This window comes from Alligator mississippiensis, chromosome 1 (genome assembly GCF_030867095.1).
Source record: "Alligator mississippiensis isolate rAllMis1 chromosome 1, rAllMis1, whole genome shotgun sequence".
In the NCBI taxonomy this organism is placed as follows: domain Eukaryota; kingdom Metazoa; phylum Chordata; order Crocodylia; family Alligatoridae; genus Alligator; species Alligator mississippiensis.
The window spans coordinates 289,634,645-289,649,972 of record NC_081824.1 but is presented as its reverse complement, the minus strand read 5'-3'; the positions used below and the strand labels follow the sequence as shown (position 1 = coordinate 289,649,972).

The following is a 15,328-nucleotide window of genomic DNA, read 5'->3' as shown; positions in this document are numbered from 1 at the left end:
ACGGTAAACAGGTTCTACCATTGGGTAGAGTGGTTTTCTTTAATCTTTTGTAATCTATAGAGGAGCCTCTGAGAACCTTGTAAAATTGGGCCCCTAATATAGTCCATAGCCTGTTGTGACCTATTTATAAAACTTTTCTAGAAAGGTTACTTAAATATATTGTCTCCAAATAGTATATAATTAGAAGTTATGATCTCTATTCCATTATATCTTTTGAGCTTTACCATAGCTTAAAGCTATCTTTATATAGATTTCTTTTTAAAAAACATCTTTAAAAAAATCAAGATTAAATAAAAAAAAAAAAAATCTGCTTTTTTATCTTTTTAAATTTCAATTGCTTTTTATCCACCCTGGCAGTAGTATAGACCAGGTTCTCTTAACCAGTGGGGACCCGGCTCTTCAACTGGTGGGACCAGGACTTTTTTTTAACTGGGACGTACAGTGCAAAAGTTTGAGAACTGCTGGTATAGACTACATAGTAGTATAAACAGTACTATAATATTATTGTATTAGTACAGTAGTATATACATTACAGAACTATACCAATATAATTTTAAATGTGAACAAAACAGGTTTAAATTACAGTGGCTTAGCTTGCTTCTTTCTTATGTATGAAAAGATTTAAGTTTTAGCTGTTAAATAGCTGATGCATAGCCAGTCCCTCCCTCTCCTTTTAAATACTGCTTGAAATTATGTCTGTCCCCTAAACTTACAGAGGTACTGGAGAGGGAGAAACTAAGTGAGCAGTGATTTCTAGAGATTTTGAGGGCAACAGGACCTGATACAGATTTTGAAACTGAGATTATTTAAAATTACTGTGTGCACACACTATAGCAGGGGTTAACAACCTACAGCATCCAGGTTAGAGAGATGGCTCAGATCCCCACTAAAAGTCAGGAAGCATGCCAGATTTAGGCCAAACCTCTGTAGCCAGTAAGTCACTTGAAGTCCTGCAGTCAAATAGCTAGGGCATTGTCTTTGGAATTACTTATATATATTTTTGATGCAAGCTTAGACACAATAGTTGTGGCTTCCTACAATTACTATTTCAGCTTCTGTCAGTGTTAAGATTAGTTTATTGTACGTTTATATAGTGCCTACTAAGAAGGGCTTTTGGCAATGTTCACTTAAGGTGCTTGGAGACTCATAAAAAAAATGCCTGGAAGAACAAGTGTGTTAGTTAGACCTGGCTCACCTAACATTTGTATAGATTGGGTGCTTTAGTGGGGCTTTTCTGGTACTCACCTAATAGTTGATTGAATCAGCTTTAGCTAAAAACATCAAAAAGCCCCGCTGAAGTGTCTGATTTATAGATGCTACGGAGCTCAGTCAAGTAATGCACTGTATCCAGCAAAGCATGGGTTTTTTTGGTTTTATTTAGTTTGTTTGGGTTTTTTGTTTTTTTTAACATCTGCAAGCAGCCGCAGTGTCAGGATCTGAGTGCTAGTATTGATAACCGTTTTAGAATGGTAAGGTGATAGCTCTGATGTTTTTCAGACTGGATGAAAATTAAATCAGAAGTGAAGATGACAAGTTTGATAGCCTCTTGAGAGAATGGATTATTTTAAATAATAGAAATGCTAGCTAAACATTTCAACAAAAACACCTCTGGCCCAATTATTTATTAAATACTACTTACCAGCAGAAGGTGAGAAATCAATATTGTATAAATGGGAGTATACCTCAAAGTAAATACAAAAATCTAAACATCATTTTTAAAAAGATAATTCTGGAGTTTAAGTAGGAGAATATGGATAGGCAAATCCCATGCTTTTTCCTGTGTGTCAGCATTTCAATCCAGAAAAGTTGCTTTGTTTATCAAACACCACTGGCATAATTTAGTCAAGAAACTAGGAATTCAAAAGCATACATTTGTTCACTGCCAGCAGAGTAGCCATTACTGAAAACAAACGATTCCAGATCTGAAGCTGTAACTTAGGAACAAAGTGGTTTTATTTAAAAACCAATGCAGCTATTGGAGAAGTATCATTCAGTCATGTCATCAGTTAGTGCTTCTAGGTAATGTTGGGATTTCTGAAATTGTTTACAGTAGCTTCAAGTCTAATAGACTAGGACTGAGAGCAGTTCTCATCAATGTATCACTTTATTTTAAATCAGTTTAAAATCCATGAAGTGTTTGGTCAGGTGGCTTTTCTCATATTAGTTAAAGCAGTCGCTCATAAAACAAGAGATACGCTTGTGAACTCAGCACTTTAGATGTAGACACGGCTTGCACATGGGTGTCGCTGATATGAAACCACTGTCCTTTTGCAGATTCAGTTTCTGAAGCTGTGGAACACAGAGTTTTAAGAGTGAGACATACATTATTACAATCCATTACTGTCCTACAGGAATCTATTTAAAGCTAGACTACTTATGCCTACCTTGGGGAACTTCTCCATGAAGGACAAGATCAGAAAGATGGTTGTTCATAGCTCTCATCTTGGCATAGGCAGTGTAGTGGCCAGATCGCATAGTGCCACTATGTTCAACAACCCCATAGAGAGAGTACAGTACTCTTGAATCTCCTTCAGCCACATTCTGCAGAAGTGAAAGTTTTTCTTATGTTACTAGCAAGGTAAAAATAGAAGGATGCCAACTTAGCTGGTGTGTCTTCCAATCTCGTTGTTGTGTAAAATCAGAACAGCTTTCAGAGGATGTTTGTGTTGCTAAATCTTCACTGACCAACTTACTATGCCTAAAAACCAACATGCTTGAAAAAAGCTTTATCACAAGCTCACCTGTGCCTACATGCAGCCAATCCTATTTAGCCATAGGTTGTCTCAGAGGTTGAGATGGGGTAGAGGGCAGTTTTGAGTAACAGGATTTAGTTTTGACACCAAGCCAGTCTCTGAAAAAGACCAGTCATATTGGCCCAACTAACTGAACAAAATCACTTGGGGGAAGAAGGAAAGGAGACTCTCAAAGATGTGTTTGGGGTTTTTTTTTTATTTAATTTTTTTTTTTTTTTTTTTTTTTTTTACTTACCTTGCATTTAACTGTACAGAAAGGAGCCAAGTCTATTACTTCTGGAAACTTTATATGCCTGTTAACTTTCCGTAAATTAAATCCAGCCTAAAAGTAGGATTAAACAAAAACAAAAAGGCAGGACTTTAAATCCTGACACACACACAAAGCATGGCCAGAGCAAGAGTTTTTTTGTGGGGAATTTGTTTTTTTTAGTGTTTCAGACTCAAGTTTAAAAAAATACCAGCATTTTAAAGGTCCCTCCTCCCTCCCCTTCAGGTGAGCTTAAAAAAAAAAAAATGTGCATATTCTTCCAATGGCTATGTTTCCATAACTATTTTCCCACTTGTTCCCTACACTGCTTCACTGTATAACTTGGTTCTATACTGCATGGATGCAATTCATCAGCAATTATTAGAAGTAAAGGAGGGAAAAGGTTCCAATCTAAATCAAAGGGTTTTGTGATGGACTGGAAGTGGTAAAAGGCCCAATAATATCCCACAGCTCAACACATCCTAAAGTTGAAACTCTTATGTTATTAAAAGTTAAAAATAATCCTGTACCCATTAGATCAGTGGATGCCAACCCTTTTGGCAGGTGTGCCACAAGTGAACCCCACACCTTCCTTGAGTACCCTCTGATCCCCTTCTGCTTTGCTTTCTGCTCCCCTATCTGCCAGGTTGTGTGAATTAGATCATATGCACAGTTCCTTGTTCTTTTCTAGATTTCTCCTTCTTTACCTAGATACCTTTCTACTCTACTAATCGTTTAACCAGAGCATATGCTTTATGTAACTAAACTTTTACAACAATGCTTTTCAGTTAACTACCTTCTCTTCTTTTCTAGCTTACCACTGTTTCTATAGTTTTCAGTTTTGGGCTCTTTGCTACCAGCTTCAGTATAATGGACTCAGGGGTGACGTGTAGGGGGTGCATGTGCACCCATGTGCACCTCTTGAGTGCACCAGTGCACCCTGTCAGGCTGCGCTCCCTGTTTAGCTGGTGCCAGCGTGGCTGCTTTTACAGTACATGAGATTGGCTGTGGGAGACACCCTCCCCCCCCCCGCCACAATGGAGAGAGGCATGATGGACTTAAACGTCAGCAAAGAGACAAAAAAGAACTATTCTACCCAATAACAGTAGTAGATTACACCAAATAATAGCAGTAAATCATGAATAAGTAAACCAGGGGTATTTTCTAGGTATTATTTTTAACAGTGGAAAAGAATGTTCTAGTTCAAAAAACAATATCAGAAAAGAAAGATCCATTTATACTGTAATGCTCTTTAAGAACCCACATTCACTTTAGAAATACTAAATCCTGAGTTAAAAATACCTGTTGAAATCTCTTTAAGTGAAGTGTTAAAATTGGAGGTGCAAGAGAGATCAGCATTTGCTTTTTGGCATTAGTGTAAACAGGTTTCTTTTCACCTGAAAAAAAGAAAGAATGAACATAGCTGATTAGCCATTCAAAAACAGTATGCTAACATCAAAAAAGTCTCTTTACTGTGCAGTAAATTACAGTAATGATTATGTACAAACTAACAATTTAACAGAATCCAGTATTGCAATACATTTAGATCAAAGTTTCTTCTCCAAAACTAAAAGCCTTTACAAGCTGCTATTTCCTGGCGTGCTGTTCCTGTTTAAAAGGTTAAGAGAGCTTACGAGTCTCATCAGCAGAAATTCATACAGAATTAATTCTAACAAGTTCCTCTTTAAGACTTCTGCAAAGTTAGATGCTGTATGGTGCTTTTTTTAATTTGGGGAAAATTCCAGCATGTTATCCCAACATGTTTTAGTTGGTCTAATAAAGCATATTGGATTTACCCAAAGAACCTTATCTGCCTACGCCTTTAGACCAACATGGCTACAACCTACATCCCTGAAACACGTTATTACATAATTCAGGTTCTCCAGCAGTTTTAACACTTAAGTTGTGTATATACTAGACAAACATTCCTGCATTTATTCATATAGCCTAAAAAAAATATTAAAAAAAAAAAAAAAAGGTGTTTCAACATTCAATCTTACTATTGTCCATACCCCTTTCTCTACACAGGTGAGAATTTAGGAATATTTCCAGTGAAGTTAAAGGAACACTAAGTAAAGAGTTAGCTGCTCACAATTTGGCTTTTAAGAACTAGTCCAAGACAAACTCTGTGCAAACCCCCTTTTAAAATGCATACACCACACACGCCAGGGAAATTACAGGAGATATGGACACATTTAAACGTTTTCTTCTTTAAATTTAGTTATCATACTTTTTCCATTATTCGTTGGTCCATATTGCCTTTCTGTACATACATCACAGAGCAGTTTATTGGTTTCACTGAGTTCCTCATTACGAGTGAACTGATATAAACAAAGATGGATTGAACCTTCTTCTATGTTTAGATCTTCCCTGTTTGCGAGAGTACAAAAAGCTGTTTCTGGGTCCTCATTCACCACTTCACATATCTTTGTTTGCGCAGTATCAAAGTCATCCAAAGTATCCATATCAATGTCAGAAGCAGCATCCAACTGTAGTTTTGACATACTAGTAGCAAGTGCCTCATCTTCTACATGATCATCTTCCTCAAAAGGCAGATCTTCAAGTCCACTGATGCACTCTGCAGTAGAAATTAAGTTTCCCAAAGGGTCAGCTACATTGTTTTCATTTTCTAAACATTCTTGTTCTGGATTTCCTATGTTTTTGTGCTCACTGTGTGTGTCTGTACAGTTCTCTTTATTATTCAAGTCTTTTTGATTTAAATATAATTCTTTACACTGATTTGAAGGCTCTTCTTCCTGCTTTAAGTCTGTGACTTCAGAGTTCATTTCTTCTGCCTTTGTTTCTTCGTTAGTCTCTAAGTTTTCTTCAGATTCCTCTGTGACACACACTTCTGTTAGCTGAAGCACCTTTCCTTGAAGTTTTTGCTGCCGACGCTGATTCTGCAAATCCAAATATGTAGGTTAATATAAACTGCATTATAAAAGAGTAAAAAGAGTTGCAATATTTTAAACTGCTAAGCGCTTTCTTTAGGAAATACATTCTTAAAAATGGTTATCAACAACAGAAGCTTCACCTAAAGCAGGGAAAATTATTTATGACCCTCAAGCTAAAAGTTGGAGTGTACAGCATCATTCTCACTCTGCTACTCGGATAGTGTTCTCCCCCCCATATCCCCAATCACTCTTCCAGTTAGTAAATACCTCTTGCAATCCAGATCTGAGTTTGTGGCCCCAGCATGTTTTCATGCTTGTACTCCAGAAACATCCCCCCCCCCCCGGCTTTTTTTTTTTTGGCAGTAATTTGACAGGAGGAAAGCCAGAGCTACAATCAAACTCCAACCCTACCCATGAAAGTGAATGCTTAGTGCTACAGCTCTATAAGTAAAATGCATAAAACTTTTGCTTCTTACAGTTTTGCCATTGGGTTGGGAGAAATTTGCAACTGTCCTCATGCAAATGTCCCCAACTCATAAAACAGACTAAGCAAAAAAAAAAAAAAAAAAAAAAAAAAAAAATAGTGAACAGATTATTTTACATGTCAAGGTAAATTGAATAACACTGAGTACTTTATTCTCCTTCTTCCCTGGGACACACCCCATCCCTGACAAATAACCAACCTTGGCTTGCTTTTTAGCCTGTTTCTTTGCTTTTTTCTGGTGGTGCTTACTGGCACCAGGATCCTCCCGCTCCTTCATATAACTGTCATTATGTTTGTCATCATCCTCTTCTTCATCAGTCTCCTTTTCTTTTGCTTTTTTAGCATTTCTTTCTTTTGTACTTTTAGTACTCTTGAAGAAAGCAAAATCATAACAATGGTACCATGACAAGCTTCAGAGAGACATTTTATTTTATCAATACAAAATTAAAGTTTTAACATTACACAGCACTGTGTATGTTACTGAAAAGTTTTTCAGAGCGATAGGACTTATTAAGCAGTGTAATATAGAGTGTCAAACATATGGCCTGTGGGCTGGCTCCAGCCTATGGAGCCTTTGTATCCAGCCTGCTAGTCACTGGAAATTGGGGATGTGGCCAGGGGGTAGCAGGCTGCTGCAGAATCCAGGGGAACATAGCAATCAGTAGCTCCAGCTCTGGTGAGGGGTACCTGGCTGAAGTCACTCAAGCTGCCACCACCACCTCTGGGGCCAATGCATGTAGTGGGATAGATCCAACCTGCAAGGAGTTCTGTTATCCAAATCTGTTCTAAAGTAAGAAGTGAGTTTTTTGACTCTCTTTTAGCACAACACATACAAACATGATTCAGGAGCCCAATCCTGTTGCTCTTGTGCCATGAACAGATTCATTAAGTGTTATATTAATGCCAAAAGAACCAGCAGAACCAAGCCCTACGCATCTGAAAAGCACAATATCACTCAGATTTTATAGATATGAATCTCATTAAGCTCAATGAAGAGAAGAAATATTTGGGATAGTTTAGAATGTCTTCAATACAGAGATGTGGGGTGGAAAACTTTCCAGTGCTTTGTTTCGGTGAGAAATTTTCCATTTCTAAAAATTCACTGTTTCATAAAATTCATTAGTAACAACGAATGGATGCCAATACAACATTAGGCAAGCTTGGCAGGCAGCAGAGAATATGTCTCTCCTCACATGGTGGAAGGGATACTGTAACACTTGACTGTTGTCCAGGATTGTTCTAAGGATCCTAAGCATTCCACCATCAGCAGCTTCTTGCAAACGGAACTGGAAGGCTTTCAGCTCAATCAAGACAAAAAGGAGGAATAAAACAACAAATGAACGCACTGCTAAGCTTGTTTCCCTTTCTCAAAATCTCTTGCTTTTGGAGACTCAGTCAGAAGCACAATTAGTGAAGAAGATGCAGTGTGATGATGATAAGCTGCCCATGCCCATAGACTTGTTGGTAAAACCATCCTTTAGCGAAAGAGAATGTGGTTCAAGTAGTTCTGAATCAGATTTGTCTCAGTCTGATTCCGAAATGGAACTAACAAGTAGTGCAAGTGATTCTACAAATAGCGATAGTGAAACTGGAGGTGCTGTGATGACTTCAGTGGAAGAGTTAAACTCTGTTGAAGTAAGCGAGTGGGCAACCACAGCATGTAATGTACAGTTCTTTGGGTGTGCTAAAATTAGGGTCAACAGTTTTCAGTGCCTTCATTTTCTTTCTTAAATTTAAACAGACAATGTAAGGGAAGTGCATGCTATTGTGTATTGTCTTTACATTTTTACAAGTATTCCAATAAAAATAAATTATTTCCACATAAAGCTTTGAATTTGTTTGAATATAATATCTAGACCACATTGTGTTCCATACTTATTTTTTTTCCCTAACCAAATATTTCAGTTCAAATAATTTTATGTCCCAATAACCACAAGTAACATGGGGGTACTTTTTTTAGTTTTGTTTACTAAATACAAGTCAAATAAACATGCTAAATCAGATCACACTCGACTTTGGGCATTGGACAATTTTCCAGAAAAGTTTTCACTTCAAATTTTTGTGGAAAACCCACATCTCTGCTTCAATTAACCTATTCATGTTAAATAAGCATTTCCAGAATCAGACCCTTTATTTGCTAGTTAACATTAAGACAGATAGCTCTATGCAGTTTGTTTGCATCCACATATGCCAGGAGGTGCAGATGGAGAGAGAACACTTTTAACTTTCATTTTGGTCACCAGCCTGTGGTGACTTTTCAGATTCATCAGTTATAAAGAATCTAGCAGTTTGTAGAGGTAAGTTCTGTGACCCTCACAAAAGGTAAGGCCTTATGACCCATCTCAGTGTCATATATACCATCTGTGTGGGGGTACTGAGGTGATCTAGTTTTTTGTTGAGGCTTTCATATCAAAGTCCTCACCCAACGGGCACATGGGACTGCTGACAAGCTCCAACTGACTGGGAAAGCAGTGCCCTTTAGAACAAAAAGCTCTGCAGTTTGCCTTTAATTCACCAACCTACTGTGAACCAAGCAGGTTGTGACCACCTAGATATGGATGACCCAGGTTCTAATGTAGTGGGCTTAGGCAGGTGTGCTACAAAATAGCCCCGCATCCTCAGAGCAACAGATCAGGAGTGGCACTTTTCTGCCACTGTTGCCTGTCCCCTTCCTCATCTCCTGCACACCACACACAGTTGCTCCCCACAGGTGTCACAGGTTGACTGCCTCTTCTACAGTATTCACATTAAAAGGCAGTCCTCGACTTGTGACTAAGTTACAATGAACCACACATGGGTTTTGACTTTATGACACTCAATACAGTTGCGTCCAGCTGGTGTGGATGGGGAGGGGGAAGGGAAGGGACGGGACATCAACACCCCCCCATGGTGAAGAAGGGACTAGGGCTGTGGGACTAACCTGCAACTCATGGGGGGGCAGGCGGGCAGAAGGCAGCAGCTCCTCTCACGGAACACTGCTCATCCAGTGGTTCCCATCATTGCTCTCGCCACTTGTCTGGGAGGGCATGGGGGGGCATGTGCCCCCAGATCTGCACAGGGTTGGGGTAGGCAGAGCTAGGGCTGTACTGGGATGTGCTCCAGGTAGGCAGCAGGGGCTACAGCAAGTTTTCAGGTGGCTACAGCCCCTCTCCACCACTCGCCCTGCTCTGCCCTGATCTGGGGGCACATGTTCCCCCCATGCCCTTCCGCCACTCACCCAGCCGGAGCAGGGCAGGCACAGGATGAAGCCACAGCTCATCTGGGGGGACATGGGGAGGGCAGGGCTGCTTCTGCACACTGCTTGTCTGGAGGCAGCAGTGGCTCTGGCTGGGCGAGTGGCAGGAGGGCATAGACTCTGCTCCCAGTGCTGCTGCCACCAGTCCCTAGCACAGCCCAATGCAGCCCTGGCCCTGTCCTGCACAGATCCAGGGGTACCCCCCCTCCCCCCACGCTCTCTTGGACAAGCAGCAGGAGCAGTCACCAGACGAGCAGCATACAGCAGCAGGAGCCACTGTCCCTCCCCCCCCCCGCCATCCCCCCCCATGAGCTGCAGCTCAGTCCTGCACCTGCCCAGCCCCAGCAGGGCAGCCCTTGCCCCAGCCCCAGCCCCTCCCTCACTGCAGGCCCGCCCCCCACCACCTCTTCCCTTCCACCACAACGGACTTACCAGCTGGACACAACTGTATTGAGCATTGGTTCCGACTTATGACATTTCAACTTAGACGTGGTTTTCAGGAACCAATTTCATTGCAAGTCTGAGGACTGCCTGTACTTTTCTAACCCACTGTAATTCATCTTATTGTATCAACACAAAAAATTGAAGGAAACTGAAAAATAGTGTCATGTAGCTTGTCTCAGAAATACATGGCTATTAACACTGTCACATGATCTATTTAAATGAGAGACTCTTGAAACTGAATTATGAATACTTGAACACTGAAGTCTTTATAAGCCAGTCTTTCACAACAGTGACAAATTCTTCCAGCATAGCAAATTTCATTCTCTGATCAAAATCCTGTCTACTTTAGGAGGAGTAAATGACAGACCACCTCTGGTGGTTTGTTCACCTGTTTCTACCACCATGATATGAATTGCCAAGAAGAGCAAATGCAGGCATAACTTGTAGTCCTCACATCAACTCTTATTCTCCCATTATTCTTGTGTAGATTTATAAGCAATTATTATTATGACTTTAAATTATTTCTCTAGCATCCAAATAATAGTGCTGAATTGGCAGCACAAAGATGGTATAAAAAGATTCTTACCTGATCATCTAATACAGGAAGTGACAAATCAAGGAAAGACTCATGGACCAAGGACACCTTAAGCAAACAGATTTTACTTAATATCCTTAAAAGTATTTTTCTTTGTTAGATATGTGACAAAAGTTACGGCCAAGGATTAAAATGAACTCTGAACTTTGAGTAGTTAAAGTCCACATACAGACAAATAAATGGCCTGACTTCAAGTAGGCCTGAGCACCAGCACCTGCTGGACTTCCGAGTTCTCCTAACTTTAGGCACTTAAAAACAAACACAGATACAGAAACAACACTACACACCTTACCTTCAAAAAGTCTACACTAGTTTTTATTATTATTACTCTATCCATGGAACTGCCTTCTAAACAATCTTATGTGATCATAAAAATGACATTTACAAACAGGAACCTGAATGCAAAGTCACAGTTCCTGCTAACACTCATAATTCTACATTCAGCTTTCTAGAACTGGAAGAAAAGAAAAAAAAAAAAAATCTTCCATGCTATCCTCCCCAAGCATTCAGCCCTCATCCACCATCAAGTTTTCCGAGAAAAGAGTAGCTTTGTGGTACATCAGAACATGTCTCTGTCAAATTTAATTTGAGAAATGTATAGCTCCTTCTGGGTTAAGCTGCTATCAAGTTCATAAATCCTTATCTAATAGATCCTGTCCACAACATTATTTCTTGCTTTTTCTATATAATATGTGGTCTTTTGACCATTCAAAACAGATAGTTCACTTACAGTTCTGCACTCCTCACACATAATTGTACTAGTTAATTCTCCACCAAAGATCCGGTCCACAAAAGTTTGTATCCCCTTTTTCTTTTCATACTCTGAAAATGAGAAAGTTTACAATATGAACTAGATGCAATAACAACATTACCGTAATGACTGCTTTGGATTTGGTATGTTGAATTACCAACAGTGAGAACACCATGTGTAAGATTTGAGGTGCGTGTGCAGTTTTGCTTTGTGTTAAGTTTTCTTGGAGGAAAAAAAAAAAAAAAAAAAATGCTTTATAGAAAAAAATTATTTCTGTGAGGGAAGAGGTAGGCAAGAGTGGAAGAGAGGTTACCTGATTCTTAAATACCTTCCTTCCCTCTCTAGCTTCATAAAATTAGTATAGCTGATCATTTTTAATTCAGCAATCTTCTCAAACTAAACAACACTGAGCTGGTCAACAGGACACCTGTAAAATCAATTTTGGTTCAAAAGTCAGGACTTCTAACTCAGTAGGTATGTTGAAACAGAAAACCTGTTCATTTTTTATCCTAGATGATGTGCAACATTGCAGTGCATTGCTGCTTAAAATTTTCCTCGCAGTAATAATGGGCTACCAGTGGTGGATAAGTACTTCCTGTTGTAATCCATTTGCAAGGTACACAGATTTTACCTGGTTACATGATCTCAGGTAAGACATTAAAGCACTAAAATTAGTGTAAAACGTGGCCAAAATCTGCTCACTTTACTCAGGATAACCAGGGTCAAGTGTCCTTTTGAGTATAGCAACCCTATAAGGCTAGTATGTTTAAGGCACTCCAGTCTCTATAGCTAATGGCATCTACTTCTCAACCCAAATAGCCAGATATACATCTGGTCAACTGGATGAATCCAGAGCAAAGTTCAAATTCAAACCCCAGGAACTATAGCAAGGTGCCTTTAGGCAGCGGTTCCCAAACTGTGAGTCACAGCAACATTAGTGAATGAGGCTGCAGAGGTAGCAGGCCATCCTGAGAAAATGGGGCCATAAATGGGGTCATGCTGAGGAAAAGGTTTGGGAAGCACTGCTGTAAGGGCTACATTACTGCATCTCACTCGCAGTGAATAAACAGATCTTTTGAATAAATAGGATAATCATAACTTTCAAAATACATTTTTTAAGCTACTGCACCTCTAATCTGGTATGTGAGATTATTAAAAATGCAGAGTTATTTTAATGCAGCATTACAGTTTCAATTATCAGAACATCTAATGAATTGGAATTTTACCTTTAATTTTCTTTTTTAGTTCTTCATTTTGTCTATCAGAGACATTCAACATCTTAAGTAGTCCAACACTTACTCGCTGAAAGGTAAAAAGTGAACAGATCAGGGGTTGACAACATTTTTGGCCTGAGTGCCAAAAAACCTGGCAACCTGGACTTTGAAGATGTTGTGCCGGGGTGGAAAGCGGGGGAGTTGAGGGGCCTAATCCTTGTCATGGCAGCACAGCCCCATCCCTGCCATGCTCCCTGGGACACATGGGCAGCAGTTGCCAGCAATAAGGGAGGCTGGGCCTCCAGACCCTGGTTCAGCTGCTTGCAGGCTCATGGCTGCCTCCTCCAAGCAGCCCAGGCTCTTGGCAGGCCCCTGTTACCTGCCACAGAGCTCAGGCTGCTTGCAACAGGCGGCTATAAGCCTGGAACCAGCTGCACTGGGGCCCAAAACCCTGGCCCTACTTGGTGATGGTGGCTGCAGGGGCATGGCATAGAAGGCACCAGGGCACAGGGAGGTGAGGGGGCACCCCTTCCCCACCACAGTTTGGGCACTGGCCACACATGCAGAGGCAGCGCAGACCCTGCCAAGACCCCATGGGCTGCAGCGGGAAGGGCCATGGCCAAGGTCTGTGCTACCCCATTGCAGCAGCCCAGCTACCAGCTTGGTGCAGCAGAAGCAGAATTGAGAGTGGGGGCTGGCAGCACAGCTCGGCCCAGCCTAGAGGAGCTGGGGTGTGGGAGGAGTTGTCCCCCTGGGACCACCCGGGGCAGCCACCTAGCTGGAGCCTTCCTGTGCAGAGCTGCTGCACTCGTGCAGCTAACCCTGCCCTTCACAGGCAGGCCTGGCAATACGGGGACAGGGACGTGCTCCCCTTACTTCCCTTCTGCCCCCGTGGGGATGCCAGGCTTTGCAGGCATGTAGTCCCAGGCAGTAGAGTGAAGCCCCAGCCCCTTCCCCACACTGGTCCCTGAGGCGCAAGCAGCAATGAGCTGGGCTGGGACTCTGGTCCCCAGTGCAGCCTCCTGCAGGCTTCACAGCTGCCTGCCACATCCTGCCTGGGCTCTGCGCAGCTGCTGCCTGCAATGGATCCCAGGCTGCTTGCAGCAGGGTTTGCGACCTCCCCGCTGCAAGCAACCCAGATTTTATGGCTGCTGGCAGCTGCCCAGAGCCTGGACTGGATGCATCATGCCAAGCAAAAATGGCCTCGTGTGCTATACATGCCAGGGGTTGCTGACCACTGGAATAGATGTTCCATTATAAGAAATTATCTTTTCATAATTCCTAAACATATATTTAGTTATATTAAGCCTTTCAAATTAATAATTGGTGAAGAAAGATGTTTTTTCAACATGACTGTCTATAAAATGCATGAAATATGCCGTACATTAGAGCGTCCTTAGCATGAACTGACTAGTGAGAGAATAAGGCACTCTACAAACCAAGGCCCAAATGAAAACAATGGATAAAACATGCAGGAATCATTTGCTTTATCAGAACACTTTTATAAGAAAACTCTGCAAACAAACAAGGCTAGAACTTAACACCATTTAATTTGGTATGCAAAAAAATTACTTATAGGTTGCCATGCGTACTACAAAATAGCAAAGAATATACATTAAGGACAGAAAGCTTCCTGTAAGCCTACTGATTTAAATGCTGTTGAATACAGACACAACATTTGCACTGCCACAACACAAGTACTTACTTGGATTTCTTCTGCTCTCATCCCATCAAGTAAGTAACGGAGCAGTTCCTGACTGTCTTGCTGTTGGTACCCTTTAAATCGTATTGCTCTGTTTAAAACAAAATGAAAATGACATAGCATACTATTAAAGGATGCAAAGCATTTGCCAGTAAGAGATCAAGGCAAATTTTTAAGCATTTAGTAGTTGGTGCATTTATATAGGAACCACTGAAAAACATGAAGTTTAATAGTTTATAGAGTCTTATTTTACTTCTTTCACTCCAAATTTACTTATTTATATTTTGGCCCCTGCTGCTTTCTTTGAAAAAGTTTGGAAGTATCACATGAATGAGTTATTTTCTATTGCACTCATGGTAGCAGAAAACATTACTGGTAAGAGTAGAGCTACTGCCTCATTAACCCAAGTTTTTTTATTTTTCCAATCCCACTATAAAGTGCATTAGGCAGATACTCACTTTTTACAAACTTGAGCAAAGAGTTCCTTCGGAGTGACAGTTCCCTTTTTTGTTTCCTGCATCTCTGTAAGGAACTGGCACATGGCTAATGTAAGGGGCCCTGGCTGTTCAAGCTGTATCTCTAGGGGCTCCTGTTAAAAACAAAAAACAAACCTAGTTTTGCATTCTGAATTCAGTAGTAGTAATAATCATCGATTCCTCTGGATTGAGCCGTGCACCCCAAAACCTGGATTCTAACTTCTCAAAAGAATATCCATTATGGACTAGTAGGCAACTATTGATCCTCTGGATCATGGTGTACATGTAAGTCAAGCGCCTGATGAATCTGCTTGTATGGATTCCTAAGACCATCATACCAAGACCTTTGAAGCATATGCCTAGGAAAAGAATGGAGGCTGTCTGAGACCTACCAGCCCCGCTTTAGACCACTGAGACAGAAACTAAAGGCCAGATATTCAGTGCCTTGGTGACTGTAGCTTATGCCAGAGAGCAACAGACAAAAACTGCTGCTAACTGCCTAATGCTGCAGCAAGGACATGTTTCAGGCTAAG

The 15,328-nt window shown here is 40.8% G+C and overlaps 1 protein-coding gene across 1 annotated transcript in view; it reads right to left on the bottom strand.

Annotated features, from left to right (window-relative positions):
• Positions 1-1,935: 1,935 nt before the first annotated feature.
• Positions 1,936-15,328, bottom strand: part of USP16 (ubiquitin specific peptidase 16) — a 26,869-nt gene continuing 13,476 nt past the window's right edge. The window contains exons 8-18 of the mRNA XM_014599102.3: positions 14,778-14,908; positions 14,323-14,410; positions 12,630-12,705; positions 11,383-11,474; positions 10,644-10,700; positions 6,578-6,748; positions 5,231-5,900; positions 4,303-4,397; positions 2,989-3,075; positions 2,385-2,541; positions 1,936-2,289 (exon numbers count right to left, since the gene is read on the bottom strand). Coding sequence (XP_014454588.2) covers positions 2,165-2,289; positions 2,385-2,541; positions 2,989-3,075; positions 4,303-4,397; positions 5,231-5,900; positions 6,578-6,748; positions 10,644-10,700; positions 11,383-11,474; positions 12,630-12,705; positions 14,323-14,410; positions 14,778-14,908 — 1,749 coding nt within the window. The 3' untranslated portion in view covers positions 1,936-2,164. The remainder of the gene's footprint in view (positions 2,290-2,384; positions 2,542-2,988; positions 3,076-4,302; positions 4,398-5,230; positions 5,901-6,577; positions 6,749-10,643; positions 10,701-11,382; positions 11,475-12,629; positions 12,706-14,322; positions 14,411-14,777; positions 14,909-15,328) is intronic.